Below are 26,205 nucleotides of genomic sequence, written 5' to 3'. Positions count from 1 at the left end.
TCGATCTTAAGCTATTCCAATATCAGTTCAATTACTAGATTGAAATAGTTCCTCCTTTGCTTTGCTCTGCATCGTGCTAACAAGATATATAGAGGATTTATCTAGCTACAAGTTAACGTTTAGTCAATTGTTTCTCGCTATAGTTAGGTTAACTTTCTCTCCGTTTTGTGTACCACTTTCACATTGATCCAATATTCTATTTAGATCCACAATTCCCGCATTACTTTTGCTTGTTGCTCCCTATAACGAATAAAGTTGTTTCCATCAGAAACTTTCATTCGTTTGTTTACTGCTACTGGTGCTGATGCTACTGCTATAAGAGAATCACCTGGAGAAAGGTACCGTAAAGCCGAAATACTGCGGCAAAATCATCTCCCCTATCCTGCTCTATCTCTCCCATGCTCTCTTATCGCTAGCGACATCAACCTATCATACCGACCTCAGCTATGCAGAAATAAGGTTTTCTATACATGAGCAACGGAATTTACACAGAAGCTTGATGACTACATCGAGCATAAGGTCTTGCGATTCGCAAAAGCGTACAACAACATCGATCGCTCCTACTCCACACTATATCCCGAATCAATGTCCTTGTGCCTTCGAAATCGAAACGTGGAAGAGTTGCACTACACCGTTACACATTATTTACAATTTGTTTATTTTTATATGATGGCTTCCTCCTTTAAAGGTAAGCACACATCCCGTCAAACCACGGCTAAACGTGTTATTCGTAGGCTAAAGAGATTGTTCTCAGATCACAAGGAAAAAGGAAGGAAATGGAATAAAAATATTTTTCTTTTCTCTGGAAACCTACCGTCCACATCTACTTACTTTGGTACTACCCAATAGATGGATCAATGCTGGTACAGTGTTGACGCGAGTAAAGTGACGGTCGATTGAACTTCACCGCAGAAGAAAGGCAGCTATTGTACACTATGGTATGCTAGAGATCCACTACATTCGAAATACTAATCTGAAGTATTGTAACCATCTACCGAAAACGATTCTACCGAAGTTAAGTTGGCTTTCCTTTGCTTACCATAACATTATAAGATGAGATGCATTACGATGAAAGTAAAATAAATTATTGATATCGGAATTTCATGCAGGAACATAGGTGATCGAAAACAGAAAAAAGCGAAATCATCAACCGCAGTATAGGTAATACCGAGCAAACCATGGATTCATATAAAGCCAACCAAAATCTTCGTTTTAACTTTGCCCTTTACGGGCCACATATTATAAAATACAAATAGAATCTATTCGTTGCTAATTACACAGGAAAATAAAAAAAAACGGGCGAGACTGAAGCTAGGGTGAAACAACAGGTTCGTCAACGCATCTGCTTATGCTTATCACAAATTGTTCTACTGAATGGTTTTGAAAGTTTTTCAAAGCTCTTAGGTTGTTTGCTATAAACATTACTAAATGACGTTTGTTCCATTTCATTCAGCGAGCATTTAAGGATTTTTTTTCTACACAGACCAATGCTCCTGGATCACGCAATCGCCTGTATCTAATGGTCATTTTGTGTTAACCTTATTTTGCACTCTGGCAGATTTTGTGCCGACCGTCACCCACTGTCGTTTGCACTTTTGCATTTTTTTTCCTTTTTTATATGAATAACTGGCTCTTCTTAGACTACATTGGTTTAGACGTTTCACCACCAGATCTTACGCTCTGCTTATCTCATAAACAGTCGGTATTTATGTTAAGTTTCAACATCTTATCCCTAGAGTTTCACGTGCACATTTTACATTCTGCTCACATCCCAGCAATATCTCTCTAGCTAAGATGTAAACCTAAACATTCATCCTGTTAATCGCACATCTTTAGGCTACATAAATATGTTTATTTATATATGGCTTCAGATATTTTCATTATTTTCTGTTTCTTTTTCTATCTTGCTAGAACTCTTTATCATTTTCCTTTGAGCTTTTTGATTGTTTTACTCCATATATTCCTTTAGCTTGCCTTGTTCGTTCATTTTCCCATATGCAACAACTCGATAGCCAATAAATCTGAACGACATTACTGTACGCTTGACAAAACGCACGCGAAATAATCCCTAATTGCTTCGAAATATGTGGATCATGCGAGAGGCAGCATTAGGAAATTAAAATAGGACTAAAAACATATCTTTGAAAAAACCATTATGCCAATTCAGGACAAAATGCAAACACAAAATCGCAAACATAAGATACGCTGCTAAAGCAAACAGATATACCCCTAACGACTAGCAAGTGGGCTGTAATAAAAACATTAAACCCAATAGAACAACAAAAACTGAGACAAATACAAACAAGGATTCTCGAAGGACCTAGTAAAGACGCTGAGATAAACCACATTCTATCAACGGCTCAGCGCATCGCCAGATTGTACCGCGGCACTATCTGCGCGAATCTTTTGGCTCGGTAACCACTTGCCACAGTCGACGGATTTCATTCATCGGAAGATTCGGATGGGTGAAGAAGAACACCAACCCGGTGGCGTTCAGCTTATGATTCAGCAGATCATTTCTCTGTTCCCCATCGAGATAGAGACCGTCCATCGGCGTAATGGTGACGTTAGCGTAGTGTGCCACCGTTCCAGTGATGTGCACGTCATCAATCCAGAAGTAGGGTTGCCGTTGTGCCTCCCGGTACAATCCACGGGCCACATCGGCTGAGTAGAGTATCGAGTAGCCCGGGCAGTGTGGCGGATAGTACCGTGCCGGATACTCACGCCAGCTGACGAACCACTTCGAACGGTGTGTTCGCTTGACGCTCAGCTTCTGCTTAAGCTCGCACAGCAGTAGGTTGCGCTGGGGCGCAACGAGCTGCAACACTTCGTACAGAACAGGTGCATTGATGAACACATCATCGTCCACCTTGAGTACGTAGCGGGCATCGGGACAGTGATAGTTGTACCACTTCAGTGCCATCACGTGCTTGTACGTCATGTTGCGATACGCATCGACGAAGCTACCCTGCACGATGTCATCGTTCGTCAGGCTCTCCTCTTCGATTGCCCGCTGAGCATCGCTCGAGTTGACCGCTCCGAGCAGGAAGATCAAACGCGCTCGACTATCAGGACGGCCCCAGGTCGAGCGAATTGTGTTGCGCTTCTCAACGTTAGCCGGTGCCGAATGCACCAACACAAGTACTAGCGGTGCAGACCTGGACGGTGATCGCGACCGACGTAAGGCATTTCCGTCACGCTTAAGGCTCTCGCTAATGCCACCTCTGCTGCGGCGTTTTCTGCTACTCCAGGAACCACTCACGGGCGTTAGGGTGCTCCGGTCGAGTGTATCACTAGCGAAACTCATACTCCTATCACTAATGCTGCTACTACCACTACTACTACTACTACTACTACTACCAGCACTATTACTACTAGTGCTGCCTATGCTACTCCTTCCGTCAACGCTACCACTACCGCAGTAGTCGTAGTTGATGGTAAATTTAAAATCCCTTAAATCTATTAAACTGGTGTAATCATCATTTGGCAGCAATTCCTCGTACGGATTGACTAATGTTAACGACGCTGTCGACTGTGTACCGCTGACGGCCGTAGTGACGACGGAGCTGCTGCTGCTGCTGCTAACAACTTCACTTGTGCTACTAGTCCTGTCCGAAGACTGGTGCAATCCAGCTACCGCTTCGACAGCAGCAGCGACCAGCCAGGGCGGTGAGGTGATGTTCAGATATGTTCCACCGGTTCGACCGGTATTGATGGCAACGGGGAAACGATAAGCACCGCCGATTCTGTCGATAGCATTATCACCAACGCCATCGCCCCCGAAAGGTGGTGTGAGCACGGGATGTGGGGAGTACTGGCGCTCGGCTGTTGTCCGCTCGTAAGGAAGAGCAAAGCCGGACCCTGGGGGAAGCGCGGATGGTGGATAGCTGCGCAGTGCTGATGCCATAGTTGCATCTCGGTAGACGGTCACATCGCGTGGCGACATCTGCCATACCGTCAACACGAACGTTAGCAAGATCAGCACCCCCCACAAGGGTCGACGCTCGAACATGATCGTCAGATCAGCCTCTTCGTCGCGTCGCAGTTCGTCGCATCGTTGGTACACTCCTAAAACGAGAAACAGAAACATTATTAATACTAATCCATTTATTAGATTCAACAACTTCAACTTATGTTGAATTGAAACGGAAGCGCAGAGCTCAGATACGCCGTCATTTTCAAAACATTCGACATTGCTTAGAAATATTCACAAAGCTTAATAGACGAAGATACTACGTGGGTTATCAGCCAGCAAAGATATGGGCTCGAGATTATTGAGTTTCGCGTCGGTCTTCAGCAACTTCTCTCGACTTATCGAGAAAATTAATCACATTCTACTCCTGGCCAACCGATCGCATAGCTTGTGCATAGTAAAAATCCGAAGAATATTGTATGGCTGGATGCAGTGTACAGATATATACGGAGTTTGTTCTGCATCCTTCTCCGATTACCGCGCCAAGTGTTTACCGGTTACCCCAAGCCAACGTTGATGAGCGACAACAATATAGACAAAAGAAACGCTGACGGGGTTCATCCGAGCGTGTCATTTGCGACATGTCGCCTTCGCCGTTGCACTCTTTTGCCGGTAAAACACGGTTTGACCCCATTCTCGGTACACAACTAGGTAGGCAAATAGGAAAGATAGATGCTACCCTTCCAGTCCTTCCATTGGTTTCAGCCGCACTGAAAAGACGAGCCCCAATAGCAATTACTTAATTGAACCCGCAGCAATTACTTTGCTCAGGGAGAAAGCCGGTTCCTATGCTACGTATATGCCTTTGGTACATCCGGTTGTGAGGGCGGTGTGGTTGGCCTGGCTTAAATTTGCATATATGGAACAGCGGGCCAAAGGGTGACAGACAGCGAGGATGTTTATTAGTATTCAAAGCCTTCCACTGTTTGTATTTGCAGCCAATCAAACAAACATTCGCTGTGGACGCAGCAACACCCGCAGCGAGGCCTGTGACGTATGGTTGTTAGTATAACTTGTGACAGAGATGATTCACATATTGTGCTGCAGTAAAGCGTTCGGAACGGGAAACAAGCGCAGGGGTTTGATTGGTTTCCATATTCTTCATATTATTTTACCAGGCTATGTTTAGGCCCAAAGTTTATTAAGAGGGGCCACTATTACCACACGGAATACCTAATTAGCAGTGTGCCGAGAACATAATTGCTGAGACTGTCGTTCGATAGCCGGGGTGCTGCTACAACGGTGTGCGCTACGCCCGTATAATTATGCGCTGTTCGGTCAGATTTCAGGGCAATAGGACCAATATGAAAAGCTCTATAAATTAAAACGGGTAACACGCGCTTCTAGCATACGCGAATATTTTTCCCTGCTTTTGATATTTGAGTTTTCATCCATTTCCAACAAATAATAAGACGTGTGTGGTTCAGTTTGAATAACTCTATGCGGAACCTTCCCATAAATACGAATAGCTAAGGATTGTATAGTATTATTGAACGATTGTAATGTACCAAGCTGCATCATTCAAACTCAAACCCTCTGGTCGACAAGACGATGAAAGAAACACCAGAGCCATAAAGGAGGTGTCACTTACACTCTCCATTTTGAAATCAAAAACCAACAAACCCACCCTTCTAGCGTCCTGCACACTGTCCATTATCGTTTCAATCGAGGATAACCATCTGATTGCGGGAGAGTACAGCTCTCCCGGACGTAATGACTCGATCTACATTAAGGTTTTTTTTTCACTCCTCATTCTATAGATGTAATGAGAAAGGAAGTCACTCTGGTCACTGTGTCTCTAACAGACTTCGCATCCCGAAAGGACGAACTTGCCGGCCAAAAAACAAAGCAGCAATCCACGTGCCGCTCCGTATCGCGGTACAGTCTCTTCCTCTTCTTTTCGTATCGTCCTTTGTTTTTGTACTTTCTCCTCTTGACCCACCCACCTACAGGACACTCTAGTGTGTGGGCGTTTTGAGCGTACTGGAGCCAGACCAAGGCCGCGACATCTCTTTGCAATGTCAAGTAGGACGAGGACAGCAAAAGCACACAAAAGCTCACGCGATTGTCTGGCAGTATGAGGACCGCCTCCGATCATATGCTACCATTAGCCTGCTGGTGCGGTGCTCTTCCTTCGTAAAACACTTAGCCTTTGAGAGGGGCTTGGGTGGGGATACCAGACAAGTGAGCGGGGCAATTGGCTGCTGCCATTATCAAAGCATCGAGAGCTTCTGCTGCTGCTGCTACTGCTGCTGTCACGAAAAGACTTTTTGTTGGGTAAATAAAAGCCACATAGAGAGGCGTCCTTTGGAGGATACGTGTCCATCACTGGATTGTGTCCGAACGTTCAGCCTGTTCTCGGACGAAAGTTGATGCCGGCATTCGTTGCTAGCCAAACCGGACGGGTTGGCCGACATAGGCCATCGGTCGCCGTCTGCTGGTGAAACAAGACGATAATAATAGTCATCATAACCCACTCCGCTTTACACACCATTGTTTATCGAGAGTGCAACCATGCCCGTCGCCGGACCGCGATGGAAGGACGAGGGCGAGACTTGCATTTGAATGTACGGTCTAATGCAACCGTCGCCGTATGGTGCACCGTGGATAAACTGTTTGCCTATAAAATGCATTCCACGCAAAGGTCCCTGCTGCCGCTGCTGCTGCTGCTGCCGCTGCTGCTGCTGCTGCCGCTGCTGCTGCTGCTGCTGCTTGCTTTCCGGCCGATAACGCTGATGATATGATGTCTAGACGCCGACATCGACGCCATGCTGACCACTTACATGTTGCGATGCCATTAGCGGATTGTGTTACCACGCTGAAGGTGATTTCGATAATTGACTCAAAATTGCGAACTGGATGTTATCGTTAAAGAGAGCAAAACGAGCCCGATTCAACACGATTATGCTCGTAAGCACAATCGAAGAAAGGCAATCAATTTCACTGTACTTTGAAAATTAGGTACAATTGAAGAGTACATTTGTTCGACAATTTTCACCGTAATTAAGGTGTGGTGCTCGCAGATGAGGTATTTAAAGCAGTTGCCACAAAAAGAGAGCAGAGAAGCGCGATGCACAGATTCGTCCTTTACCACACTGGAACAAGCCATAACTTATCGAATTGCGTGAGTTCGATCTAACGAAACAGTGTGAATAAATGCTTAGAATCATTCTGATCGTCCGCCGTTCCGCGGGAAATCTCTCATTGTTAGAACTATTGAAATTGAAATTCCAATCACAAAAACCCCTCAACACGGATCACTCTATGTTCCGTGCACCTTCCGTGAGAAGTAACAGCTCGGGTGGACGTCAAGGGCTGTTCATGCATTAATTACTGGCTTTCCATCCCTCGGCATCGGGGAGTAGATTAGCATAACGTGCACTTCCTGCCGTTTTTCTTGGATAGCACCGAAGCAGCACGAACCCCCATCCAGATGCAAGGTCATGCCGATCGCGAAAAACATGATATTGACCACGGAAAGAGGAACGGAATGCTAGTTTGATAATCACCCACCCGAGTGACCTGTGGAAGACGAGGTTAAGTTGCCACACTCATCCTCGCACTTGATGTGGGGAATACAATTTGCATTTATTACCCACCAGCTGTTGAAGCCGAAGAGGTGGACTGAACGCACTGGAGAACAATGCCGCGACAACATTGTCGGAAAACATCTGCTGGCCAACTGTATCGGCGGCGGCTGTAGGATTTCTCAGCGTAGCTATTCTTCATTCTTGTGACCACTTACAGCACCACCATCGCTACCACTAATTGCCACCCTCCCCTGGTGGTACCTGGCAATCTTTATGGGTAGAACAACCGTACCCAGAGCTGTGTGACTCATAAGCATAGTTCACAGCAAACAACAGGAAAAGGGGCATAGGATAGTTGGGGTCGTTGCAGGTTGTGTTCTAACCTTTGCAAATAACAATTGCAGTCAGTGCCACAAGCCGCACTTCAATATATTTAGGTGGGTCATTTCTTATCGTATCACTTGAAGCCGTTCGCAAAAGGAACTTGTTATAGATTGTATTGTTTGCTAGTAAGGCTATAGACACCAGGGAAGCACCTCAGCCGGTGCGACTGGAACACGAATCAATAAAAACGGAACGGAAAGAACACTTCAATCGCAACACAGCCTTTAATGGAGCAGAATTGCATCGTCATAGGATGGCACTTGAATATCCGTTAGATGCATTATTATATGCAAACATATCGAGAACTGCCACAGTACTTACAACGTCATGCTAGTAAGAGTCAATAAAGAGAATGGAGTTGATGCGGCCAATCGCTTAACTGAAGCGTGTCGATGGCACCTGCAACATGAACATATTGTAGTAAATGCGATAGGAAACAACCCAACACGATAAAATATAATAGGAACATTATTATTATGATCAGATACGAAAAACTCTGAAGGCTGATGAAACGGTTATCGATCGAAACATCCAGATATTAATCTCTGGAGACTCGGTCCTGAGGGCTTTAGGTTAACGTTACGATGCGCTACGGAATTTAGGTACGCAACCAAACATCCGTAGCGAACATTTGCAGTCACCGAGTTTTCTAACGAGCTTACATATCCAACCCCACCGATCGGTGGCTTCTAATCACACTGGGGGCACGCTGAGGCGTAACACACCGAGGGTAAAGCTACAAAGTTTAGAATAAGTTACATTCTTGCCTATTGCCATGCGATAACCACTTCCTTTCGCCGGGATGGCGCACACGCCTGAACGACGCCAACCACACGAGACATCACCACTTCCTCCGGGAGACATAAACGGGGGGCGGTGGGGTCGGCGAGGACCCATTCTGTGCTAGCTTTGGCGCCACCCGTTCAAGAAGGGAGGCCCCCGTCCGCGACCAGGATGCGACTGAATTATGGAAAATGTTGGAAAACTTTGGCTGCTTGCAACGATAGACATCGGATTCGACATGCATACGACGTATCGCCGTACGATGATGGACGGTTTTGCGTGGTACTACCCCTTCGTGCGTCTCTCTTTATGCCTTCTCTTCCACCCCTTTTGGTGTCCTTCCCCTTGGCAAGCATTAATCGATCGTTTCGCGACCCAAACCACCTGGCTTCTGTGCCATACGTGACGTGGGGCGAACGGTGGGGCATGGGGTTTCAGGCGAACGTGGGGCGTGCAATACTTTTCCCACCTCGTGTCATTAGTGCTTCAGTTGCGTGGACGCTCGTTAGGCCCACATCATCATACCATGTGGCGTGAAAATTGTAAATTTCGCGCTGCAATACCTAAATCGCATCGGATGGGCGTCGGACGGTCGATCGGTCGGAAAAGTTCGCTTTATTACCCATAGCGCACGTCCCTGACCTTCGGACCTTCCTAACCTTCACGTTGGGGCCACCTATTTGGCCAACCGCTCCATCCCCGCGTGCCCGATGGAGCACGATAAGCTGCTCTGCCAAACGCGAATGTACGATTTTGGAAAATCGAATTTTTCTCCAACCGGAATGGTGTATGTGTGAGTATGTTTTCCGTGAGTAAGTCTCGGTCGACCTCGAAGTCGAAGAGGTCAGAGGTAGTGTGCAGGCTAAAACAAAGCAAAAAGGACGAAACGAGTGTTATGTGTACCAGCAGCAGCAGCAGCAGCACCACCACCACCAACCAGGCTGGCTCCAAACTGGTGGCCCTTGCGGCCTTCCGGCCTTCTCCTTCTCCTGCGTTTTACCATCCAAGGGCTCACTGCCACCGTCTTTATGGTCATTTGCTGCCAGAATAGTTTGCTGGCGAGGCGCTGGCTAACGCTTTCTGGCACCGGTTCCACCGTTCCCAGACAGTCTGTCACCCAGTGGGTTTCCAATGGCGTGGCCCGTGGCTGGCCTGCCTGGAACCGGACGACCGGAGTGTGCCGCCTCTATTGAGTGGACCGGCGGCCTGTTTCACGGCCATCTCCCGACCCCGCCACAATTCGGCGGTAGAAGATTGTTCGCAATAAAATCAAGAGAACTTAATAAAGAGGCTTTTGCTGGCATTGGCTGGAGCGTGATGTTTTCGTGCGATAAAGGATTAGGAGAGCGAACGTGTGCGAGAGCGCCGCTGGCCATCCCCTGCTGGGATTCACGTGATTTTTGCGTGGAAAGCATACAGATGGAGACCACCATTCGTGCCTGCTGCTGCGTGTTTTAGAATCGAGCAAGGATTTACGATGCTTTCCAGTGGAAGAAGTATCAATTAGAACCATGAGTGGGCCGCTTATCGGCGCTAATGCTGGGGCTCTTTTCGAGATAAATACATACACTGGATACCATTGAGACTTGCGTATGTTTGCGTTTGTTCTATTGGAGCCGGATCACTTTTCCTTATCGCAATCATCATCGTCTGTGCACGCATAGTCACCATGCTACCACGCCTCTGACAAGACATTAAACAGCACGATGGTTCTTGTAAATGACAATAAAAAGGCAGTCACGCGACACCAAATTTATGATCCACCAAACCATGAAACATGATCTCAATGAGCAGCTCCAGTAGCTTGAGCGGAATTATATCGCAATAAATTAAAAACGAAATAACATTGGAATGTAATTTCTCGACCGGAAAAAAACCCCAACCTCTTCTACCTCGAGAAGCCGATACTTGATAGCGAAGAACCGTGGGTGCGGCTTAATCCATTTTCCGGTATATTCCGTACCGTCAAACGGATTACCAAACGGCGACCGGTTGCGGGTTGATGATAATTAAATTGTTTTCATTCCAGTAACACCATTGAACACCCCAGTGTCTGTCACATCAATCAGGACGAAGGGTGGCGAACGAGATGCCGAATGCGAATTAAGGTCAACCGGTCACCGAACGATGGGACATTCCTGGGACATTTTTCAATTAAACTCCTACATCTCCAACAGCCAAACCGCTATGCTGTTCGACCAGCCTGGACGGGCTGGGATTTAATTTATTCAAACCACATCTACATTGACATCACCACCACCACCACCATCCGCAAGCACCGTACTCTAGGCGGGCAGAAGTGAAGATGCGCTAGCCACAAAAACATCTCCTACCAGAAAACTTTGTCCCTGCGTCAATCAATACACACCGTATGCTCGCCATCCTTAATGCTTGGAACCACACACCATCCACGATAGCCATCGGTAAGCATCACCATCATTGCATTGCACGCATGACCTTCTCCGGGTGGTGGTGCTGGGGATTGGGACAATGCGGTGACTGGATGATTTAATTTTATGCAAATTGTATGCACAACACACACACCGACACACACACACGTGCGGACAGAGAGCGAATCCTTATATCACGATGGAGCTTTCGTTCTCTCGGGACACACTGCTGCTGCTGCTGCTGCTGCGGCCGCACAGGCCAACAACCAGCAAAGGGCGGATACCAGCGGCTTCCGGTTCATTTTCAACCGCTAAATAAGGGAACACAACGACGAGCCGCACCCAGGCCACATTCCGTGGTCCGGTGATTCCGGTTCGGAGGCGCGCGTAAGTTTTTGGGGAGAGGTTAATCAGTATGCGGCATCCGCGATATCCAGAACCGGCGCAAACCATTACCAAAATGAGCCGCGTCCCTCCCCTTCCGTTCCCTGGTTCGTTGCAAGCCGCAAGCGGTCCAGCTGCGATCACTTGAGTTGCAGCACACGACGACGACGACGCAGGTGACGTCAGCGTCAGCAGCTTGTGGTTGTGTTAAATCCCCCGGATTAAAACCCCTCGAACCACTCGAGGGCATATGGATATGACAGTCCAAGTGGCCGAACACGGTCTATTAGCATTCCAACGCCGTTGGCGAGACGTTCCAAGCATAGCTCCAAGTAGCTCGATCAACTGACCGCAGGGTGGTGGGGTTTGATGAATCGAACCACCAACAAAATGGAAACAATAGAGAGAACGGGTTCTTGACGCGTACAGCCAAGGCTCCATTCCCCATTTCGAAATGCGATGAAAATGCAATCGATACTCACTCACTAATTGCTCTCGTTCCCCAATCAGCAATGCAATCAGCTGCAGCAGCAGCAGCAGCAGCTGGGTGTGCATTATGGATGCAATGCCGGAAATTGGAACTGATGCATCCATCTCCCACCGGATGGCATAATTATGTATGATATTGACCGATGGCAGAGTGATGTTTTTCCGTCCCTTCCAATCTTCTGTCATTAATTGCGTTTTCTAGTGACGCATATAACAGCATCAGCCACATGGGAGTTTGTGTGTTGTGTGTGTGTGTGGCCTTTCAATGTCGCTTAATTGGGTTGAGCTGCTGCAGCATGCGGAGGCTGCCTGGGATCGTGCGGTTGTGGATGAGCTGTCTGTTGACAAACGGGTTGATTGAGTGTGTCACGAACAGGGATATTAAAGGATAAAATTTGACGCAGTTTTTTTAAAAATTTAACCACTGATGCAATAATTCTTTTTGCTGCATCTCGCCCATTGTTACCTGTTGTTAGGAACAAACAACACTAACATGGTGCTTCCTGTCCTGAAAAGAATCGTTTGAAAATTAGTAGCATTCCACAACAAGTCTTCGACGTTACGCCACTCGCCACCACATCGCAGTCCTACCAAAGGTAAATGAGCAAACGATCAATCAGGAAGGATCAATGTTGGGAATACAACAGAATCTCTGTTCTGGAGCTCGAGAAAAATTCAACAAAAAAAAAGCGCCGTCGAAACTAGGCAAATGATTTCGACACCACAAACACACCCCAGAATTGGCACCAAAAGTGGACCACACAACATGACGTAAGGGGTTCTCGTTCCGTTTCGCCAGTATAGAGGAAGGACCGTCCCAAAAAGGGGACGCTGCTGCCAGGATATGCTTCAACCACAATGGGATGACAGGATTCAGTGGAGCACAACAGCCAAAACCGGCAAAACCGACACCGAGCATCGTCTGCCAGCCTCTACCCCGCCGCAGGAGGTCGAGAAGCACCAAGATCATCAATATCTAATGTCGCCAGCGGCAACGAGCGCATAATCATCGGTCTCGTAAGCACCGTCGCGCGCGTGGAACAATCTTCGTCCGTTTTTTTTTTCTCGCCCGGCGCCTGCCAGCGGATAAACCGTTGAAACGACCGAGGGCCTAGTGTGTCGAGAAGCTGCGGAAGGATATAATTTAATTATGCCAACGGCTTGTTGATATATTCCGTAAACATGGTCCCGGTCACACCAGTACGCCGGGACTTTGCGCTGCTGCAGGAACGAATCCACGTATGTCGTCGCTGCTACCGTTTGTTACGCAGTTCCGGGTGCGCGCGATCGAGCTTTGCGCCAAAGCGGAGCGATAAAGAAAGTCTTATTTACACACAGCACTCCGTCAGCTTGTCTCCGAAGACGAGGATTCCTCATTCCTTCCTGTTTCCGTCCGTTCCGTTAGCTAGCCATCCTTCTTTTTCCGCAAACTGTGTACGGGAGGCCTTTCCGGTACTGGATCGAACTCCGGAACAGGAAGTGGTGTGTTAAGGAAACGAAACAAATGCCGCAGTGGATTCGGTTGACCATTTGTAACAGTCCCTCCTCCTCTGGCAATGGAATTGAATTGAAGCAATAGAAAGCAAAGAAAGTAATCATCTTTAGGCTCCACAAATTGACGACCAAATCCGATGATGTGACGCAGCGGAAAAGCCACCCCGAGGGGGGGGGGGGCCTTGGTGGTGGCGAGCATCATGCCCGATTAGTCTCATTCTGATGGTTCATTTCCAGACGAGCTAATAATTGAATCATGAATCAAACATTCAACTACAACAGCATCTCAGAGGTCACGCAAAGAGAGAGAAATCTGAAGAAGCCCAGTTACCAATCATGCTGGCGGTCCCCAAACCATCCGCCGGAATAATGGTTCACTTTACGGCTTCGAGCGCATCAGTCGTTCACAACCCAGTTTGTGAACCCCCACCCTGTGTGTGTGTGTTGTTGATGTTTGGGTGCGGTCAAAACGCTACGTCGGTCGAAGTTGACGCTTATAATTAACGGCTCCCTGCCGCCGTCATGGTGGCCATCACGGGACATCGCGCGTTTCGCGATCGAAACGCGGCACAAAATAAACACGTATTTCTTTGGGCCAACAAAATCTTGCGGTCGTGCCGAAGGGGAAAGCGGTTGTCGCCATAAAGCGAACGAGCGCGACATGCAGTTTTATGATCGTCAATCGGAGAGAACGTGATTTTGGATCGGCGGTGATTTGGACTAGAGTTCGTACAATCCGTCGGTCGCCTCTCGTCCGTTTTACGTAATGTCCAGTCGACGACGTCAGCACAAACTCCTTTAAACGCGCTTGAGAAATATTTCTTGGCAGTTATTGGCATGGAATGCAAATGGTAATTGAGGTATGACCTTATGAAAAAGCAAAAGACTGCAATATCTTTGTCAAAGGCGAAGTTTCTAGTTGGCACCACCTGCAGGCAACCCACCAGTAAGTCATCTTCAAGGTTCCAAACAGTAAAATGAATCCCAATGCAGCAATAGCAACGTGCTCTCTTTCTCTCTCTCACTCGGTGTGTCGCTTTGCTATTTTGGTCAAAAACAATGTATTTGATTATGTTACACGCTACAGCGGGCCATAAACCACACCGAAGAAGCGTGTCCGTGGCGCCAATACCGAGCTGTAGCGTCTAGAGAATGGAGCGGAAAATCTGGAACACAAACACAGAGCGTGTCGATTGGCGAACGAAGGGGGGTGAAAGAAGCGGGTCCGCTGCGTCCGAAGGATGTGCTGCGCGCGGCTGGATCGATTTTCGCTCGAACCCGTGCTGACCACTACAGAGCGAGCATCGCCCGTGGTCTATTGGTTCAATCCCGGCTGGATGGAAATCGTGTTGCGCCCCATTAATGATGTGTCTAACCATTATCGACAGATTTCCGTTCCGCCCCTCGCCCATCACGGGCCGGCTGACGCCAATCCAAGCAAGAGCCGGGACCGGCGAGCTGTTGTTACTACTCCGAAGTAAACCTTTGGGGCGAGAATCGCACCCGGCGCGTCCTCGGTATCCATCCGGGGGGTCGAGCGCCGCCGGGGCGAGGAAAATGGGAGGAAAAACTCCCAAACAAACAGAGTTGGCGCGCACGCCAGCCACTTGAGGTCGAGGAATATTTTTGGCACGTTCCGTGTCCCGTCACGGTGCGTCCACACTCCCAACTCCCTCCCCGCGGTCTGCTTCGATATTCTACCATTTCCATCCTAAGCAAATAGTGTGGCCTGAAAGGAACGCGCGAAATGAAGGAAATTAATTCCTCTCATTAAACACACACACACACAAAGGAACGAATGGTGAGGATGGGACGTGCGGTTATAGTTGCCGCGTGCCTCGCAGTCTAACGCAGTGGACGCGTGCTGGCAACAGGCAACAGCTGCCACACGGTCGACGTTGGTCCGATTCCTTCGTTCGTTCGTGGTGGCCATGTCAATTAGCCCAAAACCGATTTTGGCACGCCGTTTTCCGCATGAACGCTTCTCCTTAGGGAAAGCGCAAACCACCGGCCCTAGGCAGTGGGGGGGGGGGGGGAGCCGTGCTAGCCATGTGTGTGTGTATCTGCACACCGTGCGATCCGATGATAGTTTCTTGGCCTGGCAGCCAGGGGCCAGCCGATCTCTCACGTGGCCGACACCGCCAGAGAGCGTCGGGACGCGATTTATTTTTAACCTTGAATTTGAATCTAAAAACAAAATCAAACAGATACACCACAGCCAGAGACCATGGCAGACCGAGGCGGATCAAGGCAGACCAAGCCAGACACGGTGTGGAGCAGAGGACGACGCGACGCCACATCGTAAGCCGGGTGTGTTAATTTGAATGTGCAACATACCTATGTATCGATGTGCGTCGTCGTCGTCGTGGTCGTCATCATAAGCACGCGATGAGCACGATGGCCGGCCATCGACATTCAACGTTGGATCAAGCAAATTTTCTGGTTTGTTCTAACACGTCTGTCACGAGCTGGCGAGCCACAATATCGCACAACAGCGATAAAACGGTTGGGCCCGAAATGTCGTGCTTGGTATGTGGTAACAATACGGCACCGCGGGGGAATCAGCAACATTGCGAATCGACAAACGTGCTGATCAAGGTTTCGCGCGCCGTCTTCCAGCCCTTCCCCTGAGGTGCACAAAATGCCAACTAGGATGATGGTGGGGAGGGAGGAGGACCACCAGCACCGCATGTCACCGTCGAGTTCTTCCACGAATTGCATGTGATAGATGCAACGCGGGAGGAGGTCTCGAAACAAAACCAACCTCCCCCCAACAGACGTTGGCATGCGCCGGCTGGCTGGCTGGCTGGCTGGCTGGCTGGCTGGCTGGCTGGCTGGCTGGCTGGCTGGCTGGCTGGCTGGCTGGCTGGCTGGTGGGGGATTTATAGACGAAAGGGGCAAGAGGGGAATCTATAATTAGTGGCGCTGCCGCCGGGTGCATCACGACGTGCTGGTTGCGGTATTGTCATGCTCATTCGCGTGCGGGATTTGGCCGTGCAAACAAAACCGCAGTTGTTGAGGGACCACAATTGAAGGGCATTTTCACTTCATTACCAAGTGTTTGCGAGGAGGGGGGGGTGCGGAGAGAGATGGGAGAAATCGGGCTGCAGGATCGGAACGAGGGAAAGCATTGGCGCCAGCCAAGGCAGGTGTTGAAGGTGAAAATGTTTAATTTGAACCTTTCCGCAATTCCCGAACGTTTTATGCACTTTCCGCCGTTGAAATGCTTTGCAAGCGAGACCTTAAACCTTGTAAAGTAAAGTTTAAGTGTCTTTTGGCAGAAAAGGGCAGATTTACGACAGAGCAATAAATTTTGCACATTTGTTGAAAAATTTTTGTTTGGAATTTTTAACGAAAAAAACATATTTTCATTTTTTTAAATCAAAACAAGCTTGAGCTCAACTGACAGACTATCCATCCATCACCCATGCTAACAATCTGAGTAACCATAGATTATAAAGTAGTGAACCTTTTTTCAGTTTGTGCCCTCCAGATATCGAATGTAGATGCTGATTCCCTATGACGAAAGGACAGTGAACCTTCGAATGGTGTGTTCGAGTATCATCAAAAATTTTCCGCTACAAACACTGTTCCTGCGCCGAAGCCAGCCCAGACGTACCGTGGTAACACTTCATCAATCATTTGCTTCCAAAATGTCCCACTGGCGGATTTAAGCAACCAGACTTCCGTTCGGAACCACCGTCCGAGAGTACGAAGCAGGAACGGTAGCCAGCCCTCGCCTCTCGTCAGACCCGCTGTACTAAATTCTTAATGGTCCACTTTCTTCTGCGAAAGTGCGACCACTAATCGAGGCGACGGGCGATAAGAACTTAAAAGGCCACCCTCCCAAGAACGTGGGTCGTTCGTTTTTGTCGTAGAAGGGGTCGAGGTCCGTCGGAAGCGTAGCGTGCAGTCGGTGAATAATTTAAGCCCTTTCCAGGGCACACCGGTATCTTCCGTTGCGATCGCGCTGTACGTTTTTTTTTGTTTCTTTTAATTTCGCCTGGCGTCTGGCTTCTTCTGACGTCCGTGCATGCGTGCATGCGTGCGTGGCGGTTTTACGAGAAATTAAGCCACGGCGGCCCCCGCGAATTTCTGGGGCTGATGCTGGTGCTTGAGGGAGTTGTAGAAGTTTATGCAAACAACCCTAACCGGTGTGTACTGCCCGGTTCCTACCAACCGCACCACGGACCACGTTTTTTGCCTGTCTGCAGAAAGAGTGAAAAAGAGCGAGAGTAAGAAGGAGAAACCGGTCCTACCAGCGACGAGCAATGAAACGTCAACCGGCCACCGTCGCCGCCGGTCCCCGTAGCATATGCTTTATAAGCGCTCGTGTTCGTCACCAGACCGTACCCCGTCCACCGTCCACCGGCTGGAATGTTCCCGGAATGGGTTGAAAAGTCGCATAAAACGCGATATGTTGCTCTGGTTCCGTAGCCCCCCTGAATGTGGCCATATGTGTGTTGTTGTTGCTGCTGGTGCTGCTGGTGCTGCTACCTGGTCCCGGTCGCCGGGATCAGGCGAGATTAAGAACGGAAACGAAAGAGGACGCGGTCCCACAACAGACATCGCAAACGCGCTCCCCATCCCCTGCCTTTCACCACATTGCAAAACCTTGCCTTTCCGCTCCCCGAAGCCCCCACCCCCTCCCCCCCTTCCCATCTTGTGATGTTCGTTTTTTAAAGGCATAAAATTAATGTGACTTGTGTTTGGGGGGCTGGTTTCTTTTTTCGGAGCGTCTCCACAGAAGTAACGGACCCGCTGAAAACAAGAACCCACACGAAACACGGCGTGGAAAGGTGTTTGAGTGAAAACCACACCTTAGACCCCGGAGGTCAGTCTGGTTTAATGGGCTCATCTTAGAACCATGATTCGTTTGCAAGGTTCGTTTCTTCCTTTGGCCAGTCGGTTGCGCTTTGTCGACATTGTTTGACTTAATTGTCAAATCCGGAAAAGCACGCCAGTAACATTATTGCTGGAGCTATAACACCAGAACATCAGCACAATTCAATGTTACATTTTGTATGTTTTTTATGGGAAAGACAATCTGTTCATCAGAGCCTCATTGCGGCAACCAACCGACGAGCTGTTGGCGCGTGTTCCTCAAACAGTCATTTCCAAACATGGACAAAGTACCACAACGAAGTTTGTCACTCCGCTCATCAGCAGCGACGCTTATGGCGTCAGTGAGTAGATGAAACGTTCAAGCAATGATTGCTGCGCCCTGTGGCGTTGAAATGCAGGCCTGGAAAATTTTAAAGCTATTGAAACAAATGCATTAAAGTCGCCATGTGGGACAAGATTTCTGTCACGACAGCACAATAAGGTGGCGGGGGTAGAGATCGCTTATCACCGTTCCGGCGCTTCCTGTGACTAGCACGATCGCGTGAATAGTCAACCGAAATCACGCCATCATCTTCAAACTGCGGGGCCGCGACAATAATCGCTAATTGTTTTAACCAAAGGCAACAACCCTCACCATACCTAACGGCCAATTGACACTTGGTTCAATCGTAGATGCGCGTCACAATCAGTGCCCGCTCGCGATTGCAACCATCTGAAGATCGTTGTGCACTTGAAGCTGGTGCGGCGAGCGTGAGCAAATGATGTTCGACATGGTGGTCGTGGTCCGCACGTCTGAACCACTTGAGCGCGAGAATGTGTTCTCCGCCGGTCCGTTTCCGTTCCGGTGCCCATTAAACCCTTCTCCGTATTTTGTATTCTCGGTCTGCCGGAACGTTCCCTGGTACAGAAAGTGCGACCATAGGAAATTGGTACCGTAATAAATTACGAAAAATATCCTTGCGAGAACTATGCCGCAAGATTTGCGCAAAAGACAAATCCAAGCGATAGCGCGGGCCGATCGGCCGCATGTGTGCAGCGAGGCAAATCGCGAAGCGGTGGCGTCATCTGGTTTTTAGAGGTCCACCCTCGATCACATCCACTCACTACCACTAGTTGGCGCCATACGGGCGACCAAGAGGCCCGGGAAGGTCCATCTTGCGCATTACTTTAAAATGCCAACAAAAAAAATCCGTGCTTTTTCCCTCCGTGCGTCTCGCACTTCGCGGGACAAAGAGAAGATGTTAACCATTTCGGATTCGGCCACGAAACACACTGGCTAGCAACGGACAAGTTGACGGAATAAATTATATCGTCACCAGAAGGCAAGCGAAACCCCAACGGGGGTTTTCATTCACGAATTCCATCGTCACGCTTCGCGACGCTGGCTGGTGGTGATTCGGTTCGTTCGCTAAACACCGCCTTCGGCCGGGATAGACTTGACCTTAGTGTGTAGGCTTGGGATCCGTGCAAGCAACACACTGTCAATTCTAGTCGAAAAGGTAAGATAATTCCATTGTCCAGCGGATTGCTGGAGCATTATCAGCTCATCAACGCAACCGCAACATAGGCCATCAGATAAGTGATACGTCAGGTGTTAATGCAGCTGCAACTATCACCAACTAACAGCGGGACACGATAGTGATCAGTTAAGCCCTGGCACGTCACTACACGCTCATGTCTATTAAAACGGTTTGTTCACGGATAACATGGGCCCCGTAACGTTTGGGGAGAGGGGGGAGTGAGTGGCCGGTCAGTTGGTTCGTTCCGCCGGGACATGCAATTCAACCATTAACCTACTTCCGGATCTAATTCCCTGCGAACGATGCGAGTCTGTGTAGACACTGTATCAGTATTCTATCACAATAGTGAAGCCCTGCCGTTTGATGGCCTTTGATTTGCGCCGAACGTACATTAAAGATGAGTCATGATGAGGCAGAGGGTAGCTGGCAGAAGATGACCAACCCGTCCAGTCGTCCACTAGACCGACCGTACGACGCTACACACCGTATGGCTATAAATAAACTCTACTTCTATTGCCCTTCTAGGAGCAAACATCACGTGGCGATATTATAGTGTACCTGTTATAGATACCTCACTTCTCGTGCCTGCTGGACAAACAGCTGGAAGCGAAGGGCGGTATCGAGCTGCATGATGCATAGGTCGATGGCGGAAAGGTCATCACAATGGCAAAAGGAATCCCCGCTGCATGCTCCATTTTCAACTTCCTGGCGTGATCGTGACGTCTCACACATTCCACTGCTGCATTCAATTGATAGCACGCTCCGGTCACCGTGGGAACCACATTGCGCCATCACCAAGATGGCTGCGTAAGGTCCTTTCGGTCGGTTGGCAGATAGACAGGCAGAGAGGCAGGAGAATTTGTTTGTGGTGATTACAACCAGCACCCCAGTGGTGTCGAGCTTGTGTCAGCATCTTAATTTGGGTCAATTGAAAGCTGATTCGGTCACAATATGAAACATCACCCTGCACTAGGCATCATGTAAACATCATCACTAGGCATCATATTAACAGTATATTTTATTGCTATACGAAAAAACAGAGACAGAGAGAGAGATACTGACAGAGATGCAGAAAAACTGAGAATAAGAGGAGGAAATACGTTGGTTAATCACTGATTAGTTCCACCAGCAGTCGATCGGATCGGAAATGATGGTTTCTTGTTAGCAACTGATATGCTGTGTCTTCCAAAGAACTGTGACTGGGACATTCTAAAACCGTATGATCGCATTAACACTTCGCCACGGAATGCCACCATGATGACATAATCGCGGCGTTCCCTGATAACATTGCAGCGCGCGCCGTTATCATCAATGAGCTGATACCGACCAACTGAATGCAGCCGGTGAAGTTAGGGTTCCGTGCGCCATCAGCTGTCATGATTTGGCGGTATGCTTTGCTTCTATCTTCACCGGGTTGTAACGGAGCTATCACTTTGATTTTCGGTTCAATCAATCTTGCCCCTATCAATCGGCAGTAGTAATTCAATCATATCTTAATGACTTCCACAGTAGCCACCCGTTTCCCTGGAGCCACCTATTAGTCAATCAATCATATCTGCTTCGAAGCATAAACACATACATCCGTAAACTCGATGGGCTATCGACGACAAAACTGGTGATTCCTTATCAGTGGCGTCGCGGCGGAACGGGAAACTGACTGATAACGGAAGGAAGCCTTTCACACTGCGCTGTTCGTGTTATCGGGTGCATATGCAGATTATGGTGGTTGTCCATCAGCACCCCATCCATTGATGAGTAGGAATGTTATTGTTGAACTGCGTCGAGACTTACTCAGTTAGCGTGACTCATAGACTCATAGACACTTTCCTTCGTTCTGTTTATCTGTTGGCTAGGTCAGTGGCAACAACATAGCTGACGTATCGTACCGCTTGGCACGTAAAGAATGGTGGCAATAGCCAGCAGGCTCGGACCTGTTGTTTGCGTATGATAACGAATGGCTTATAGTTACAAGTATTTGACTTTCCCGGCGTCGTCTATTCCTAATGATGATGGACGTGACAACCTCGCGAACACGTACCGCGAGAGGAGGATGTTTAAAGGCTTTACAATCGCCATAAACTGTCGCTTACCTTTCCAGACTGATCACCTGGGCGGACTCAAAGGCACGAGTCTATTGCCGCGGTATCGTTTGGAATACGTTTTGTTAGCTCATTAATGTTAGCTGGAGGCTTGCATGCTTCCCATTCAATGAATGCTATTTCTAGGTTGCCTGTTTTCAGGGTCATTCGTGATAATCCTACTGAGTCAACTTATTTATAGGATTGGATTTTACTCTTTTTTTTTAAAGCATCTGTATAGCCAAAGACTTCCAAATGAGTTAAACGTTTTTTTTTGTGTTTTCTTCATCATCGTTGAGTGTTGGAATGAGAGTTTTTTTTATTCTATCAATCATTACAGTGCTGGGATATTGGGGAAGGAACCAATCATCATTAGAAACGGGTGACAAATGATAAAAATCCAAACTTATCCGCCTCAATCAATGATACGCGCCTCGGTGTGGTTGCTCGATTAGCTCCACAACATTTACGCTCAAGAATAGAATATTATATCTGACCGTAACAGACCTGGCTGGGTGGGTAGGTTCGGATAATGGCTCCAATCCCGCTTATTCGCCCAAACCATTCGAGGGTGCTAATGATCATCGGAACCGTTACGACGCGGCGAATGGTCTCTCTGCTGGATGAAAGTGGTTCTCCCAATGAAATGCTCCAGTCTTCCCAGAATACTCTTGAAAGTGGCACGAATAGTCATGATAGGTTCCCTTAATTCATCAACCAGACATGCTGTTACCGAGACAGACTAGGCGAAGAGTGACGATTGGTATCGATCGGTAGTCGGGGACTTGGGAAAGGGAAAAACTTGGAAAATTAACAGTCTGTTCATGGAAATGACTGCACCATGGAATCGCTCAAGATATGGATTGTGAACGATTTAATGGGGTGCGTACTAATGTTCATCGGACGATCGGCTAGGGATAGGCGGAAGACGCCATAGCTACCCTAGGGGGAGAAAGTGAATTTATATTACGCCAACCTTGGCCCAGCACCTCGGAAATGGAAAATGGATGAGGTGTGAGAAATCGATTCTGGTGTCTTGGAAACTTTCTTTCACTTTCGCCAATCCACGACGACCCGACACCACTGGCAGACGGGGGACCCGCGTCCAACTTGCTCTCGATTGCTCCCGATGCTGCCGGCCACGGATGCCACGGCGGGGTGGGCCAATCACCGTTTCGTGCGCAAGTAAGGGGGCACTCTAGAAAGCGCGCGCGAGAGCGAAACTGACGAGGTGATTCCACCCCACTGGTCGCAGGTTGCAACAAAAGTTACGCGACAAAACCAACGGTTGCCACACCGCCACTGGCACGTCAACGAAGGTGCAATACTGCACCACTTACTGCCGACCGGTTCATGGTCGAGGCACTCGACGATGCAGTTGATTTCGTTCGAGACGCTGGTGGTTGTGAGATGGGAAAGCTGGTCAAGTCCCAATTGAGGCATCAGGTAGGTGACTAAGAAAGAAATGGAATTTCCTTATCAGACAGCGTGGGCAGTGTACCGCACCGTAACCTGTTGCGTCAGACAGGTTGCAAGCAAGCACAGTCGACAAGTAACTGTGACCAGTGGCGCCGCTACATGCCAAACCTACGAGACAGGCCAAGCAACATTCCTTACTAGGCCACAACAGGCAGGTCGCAAAGAACTAGATCTTTAAGGTAAGGGTAACGTGAATGCGGCTCAGAATAGAAGACACAAGTGTGGAAGGATAGATCTAACAAATATGTTTACTGTTCAACTCAATGTTTCGAAAGGTTCGTAACAGACGCTTCAAATTTTATTTAAAAAAAGATTAAATGTACTTAATGCTTAGTAGACCTAAACTGAAACTAATACATTCCCTACATGAGAAGGCTTCCGAGACAAACACCGATCCATATTCGAGTTTAAAGCCACTCGATAGAAATCAGTTAACAAACAACGTCGAGATTAAGTTACACACTGTTCCCAAAATCATGCAGCGGACATTCCGTTACGCCAACTAATACATCACAGTAAGCAAGATATTGTGTATCATTCCTGGTACGATTTCAGTGCGTACTTAGCAACCCTGTTGCTATGCTAACTGCATGGCGGGAGTTCCATTACTGCTTCAAATAGAAATATTGTTTCGTATTTTTGTTTTCTATTTTTGCAAACTGGACCACCGGACCCGGATCCGGGGGTTGATCGAGAGAGGCCATAAAACTGCAATCGCAAGAACGACAAATCGTTTGCCCTAAGTTCCGGAACAACGCGCAGAGGCTCTGGTTCTGGCAAAATGGTGCAATCACTCCCGGCATCGACAACCACTGGGGCGAACAAGGTTAAGATAGATGCTATTTTCCACGCAAAACATCCGATAATAGCAAGGCGCTATTACCTTGGTTGGATGGTCGGAAAAGTGGACTGCCTCTGCTGGCCATAGCCCTGGATAAAAGGCTGATAAAAATCATTCACAAGAACGAAAAAGCAATAAAAGCTGGAAGCGTGCGTGTGTTTGTGTCGGTAGGCGCTCAAGCATGGCGACTAACGCGATCAGTTAATTAGTTGGTGGCCCCGTGAAGCAAAGAATCTCATCGACGGAAACGGAAAAAAGCCAACTCGGTCGCCGGTCATGTGGTCGACTGGTTGGTGAACGGTCTAGACACAGAGGAGACGGCCGTGGCGTGGAGCATGGAGGGGAAGCCGTTTGCTGTGTGGTGCTGGTTAACGAATTTTCACAACCCAATCCACCATTAAACCCGTCCTCCAACTTACCTAGCGAACAACGGAAAAGCGCAAACCGCTCTGGTGAGGCCTCCGTTCACGGGTTTAATCCCGGGGCTTTTTCGTACTTTTTGCACCGGACCTAATTGGCCTATATGCGCCGGGGACGGGCTCTGGGAGGTAGCGAGTTGTTAATGCTGATGATGACGCAGTGGTGATGCTGTGCCCCTTTTCTCCCCTCGGGTGCCGATGATGACGATGATGATGATTACGATGTCGGCAATTGGTTTCGAGTGGAGCACACACAAACACTCGGCACAATCTCCGGATTCGTGGCGACTAATGAGCACGACGGCCTTATCCACCTGTTTTCGGTCACTCGGTCAGTTAGGAGTTAGTTGTTTGCGTGTTGTATGTGCACTGACCCGCATACGATGGTGCTTCCCATCGGGATCCGGGAGGAAGAGGCTCTCCAAAGCAAGCGTACTTTCCGATAAGGGACCAACGGGATAGAATCCCTACCCAACCGGAGACCTTCCTCGGGGCGGTTTCTTAACACCACTCCGTCGTATAGCACTTGTGCAGTAGGTCACCAAACCAGGAACCCGCCAGGGTATGTCGGGTTGGTGGGGGGAAGCTGATGGTCGGTGGCTATGCGCTTGCACTAATGACCATCAAACAACGTGTACGTTGCACGTGGATAACACTGAACCAACACAGAACACTACTATGCTACGAACGGAATGCAGCAGATCCTCGGCAGATGCGCTTATCTCATGGCAACACCGAGGTACACCACACCGGTTTGAGATAGCAACGGCGTGCTTGCGAACACTACATTAAAATTGCAACACATTTACACCGGCGGAAAACCTACACACCACGCAACGAAACAGAAGCAAAGAGGGTAAGCGAAAGCGGTAAGAGCTGAAAGCACGCGAGAGGGCACCCCATCTAATGGGCATCTAATGGGCCCACACAATAAACGGGAATTGGCTGGCTCGGTTGGTTTTCATTTCGTTGATGAATTAGAAATATTGACTTTGCATGCCCTAATTGATTGATAAGCAATCGGTCTAATTAGGTTGGTGGCGCCGAAGTACCGCTATTAAAAAATCATCCCGGGGATGCGCTTCGCAGCTCAGGTCCACGCCCGGGTGCTCGATAAGGTCACAAGGTCTGGGCGGTACGTACGGGCGAGGTCAAGCGGGGTGCCTGCGTGCGGCGAAAGTTATTGATTTCCTCTACCGAAAGGAAGGATCATTCTCCTGGCGTCTTGGGAATCCGAAATGCGCTCGCTTAGCACAAGGATGCCAAGGAAAGCGTCCGCTTTTGTGGCACCATTCACGGGAACACGGAATATCCGGACGCGAGGGGGAAATCCGCACATTTTTATCGAGAACAGCGTTTGGCAGGACGACGCTTGGTCCGCTCGAGAGAAATTTCGGGGCTTAAGTGAAAGCGGGCAGATTTTGGGCCAGCTAGAAAACCGTTATCACACTAAACTCGCACCGCACCACGGTAACACTGATCAATTAAATTACGTTAAAACACACCGGCAGCTAATAACACTCCCAACGCTTCTTTCTGCAAAAGGATCCGTTCCGCGAAAGGATCTCGGCGGCCGTTGCTTAAGATGCTGCTGGC

The 26,205-nt window shown here is 48.6% G+C and overlaps 2 protein-coding genes across 3 annotated transcripts in view; both read right to left on the bottom strand.

Annotated features, from left to right (window-relative positions):
* The window catches only part of LOC125957658 (uncharacterized), a 367,185-nt gene that overhangs the window by 205,982 nt on the left and 134,998 nt on the right, over nt 1-26,205 (bottom strand). The gene's annotated exons all lie outside the window — the stretch shown is intronic.
* Nucleotides 5-26,205, bottom strand: LOC125957654 (uncharacterized). Of its 2 annotated transcripts, none has more exons than XM_049690504.1 (3): nt 26,115-26,205; nt 24,610-25,431; nt 5-4,068 (listed from the first exon to the last, which is right to left on the bottom strand). In XM_049690504.1, the coding sequence occupies exon 3, from the start codon at nt 4,010-4,012 to the stop codon at nt 2,390-2,392; it is 1,623 nt and encodes a 540-aa protein (XP_049546461.1). In that variant the 5' UTR covers nt 4,013-4,068; nt 24,610-25,431; nt 26,115-26,205; the 3' UTR covers nt 5-2,389. The 2 variants fall into 2 exon arrangements, with proteins under 2 accessions (XP_049546461.1, XP_049546462.1); XM_049690505.1 differs by having other exon boundaries at nt 26,103-26,176.

Source organism: Anopheles darlingi, chromosome 3 (assembly GCF_943734745.1).
Source record: "Anopheles darlingi chromosome 3, idAnoDarlMG_H_01, whole genome shotgun sequence".
Lineage (NCBI taxonomy): Eukaryota > Metazoa > Arthropoda > Insecta > Diptera > Culicidae > Anopheles > Anopheles darlingi.
Note: the sequence above shows the minus strand (reverse complement) of the source record. Positions and strands in the feature narration are given on the sequence as shown.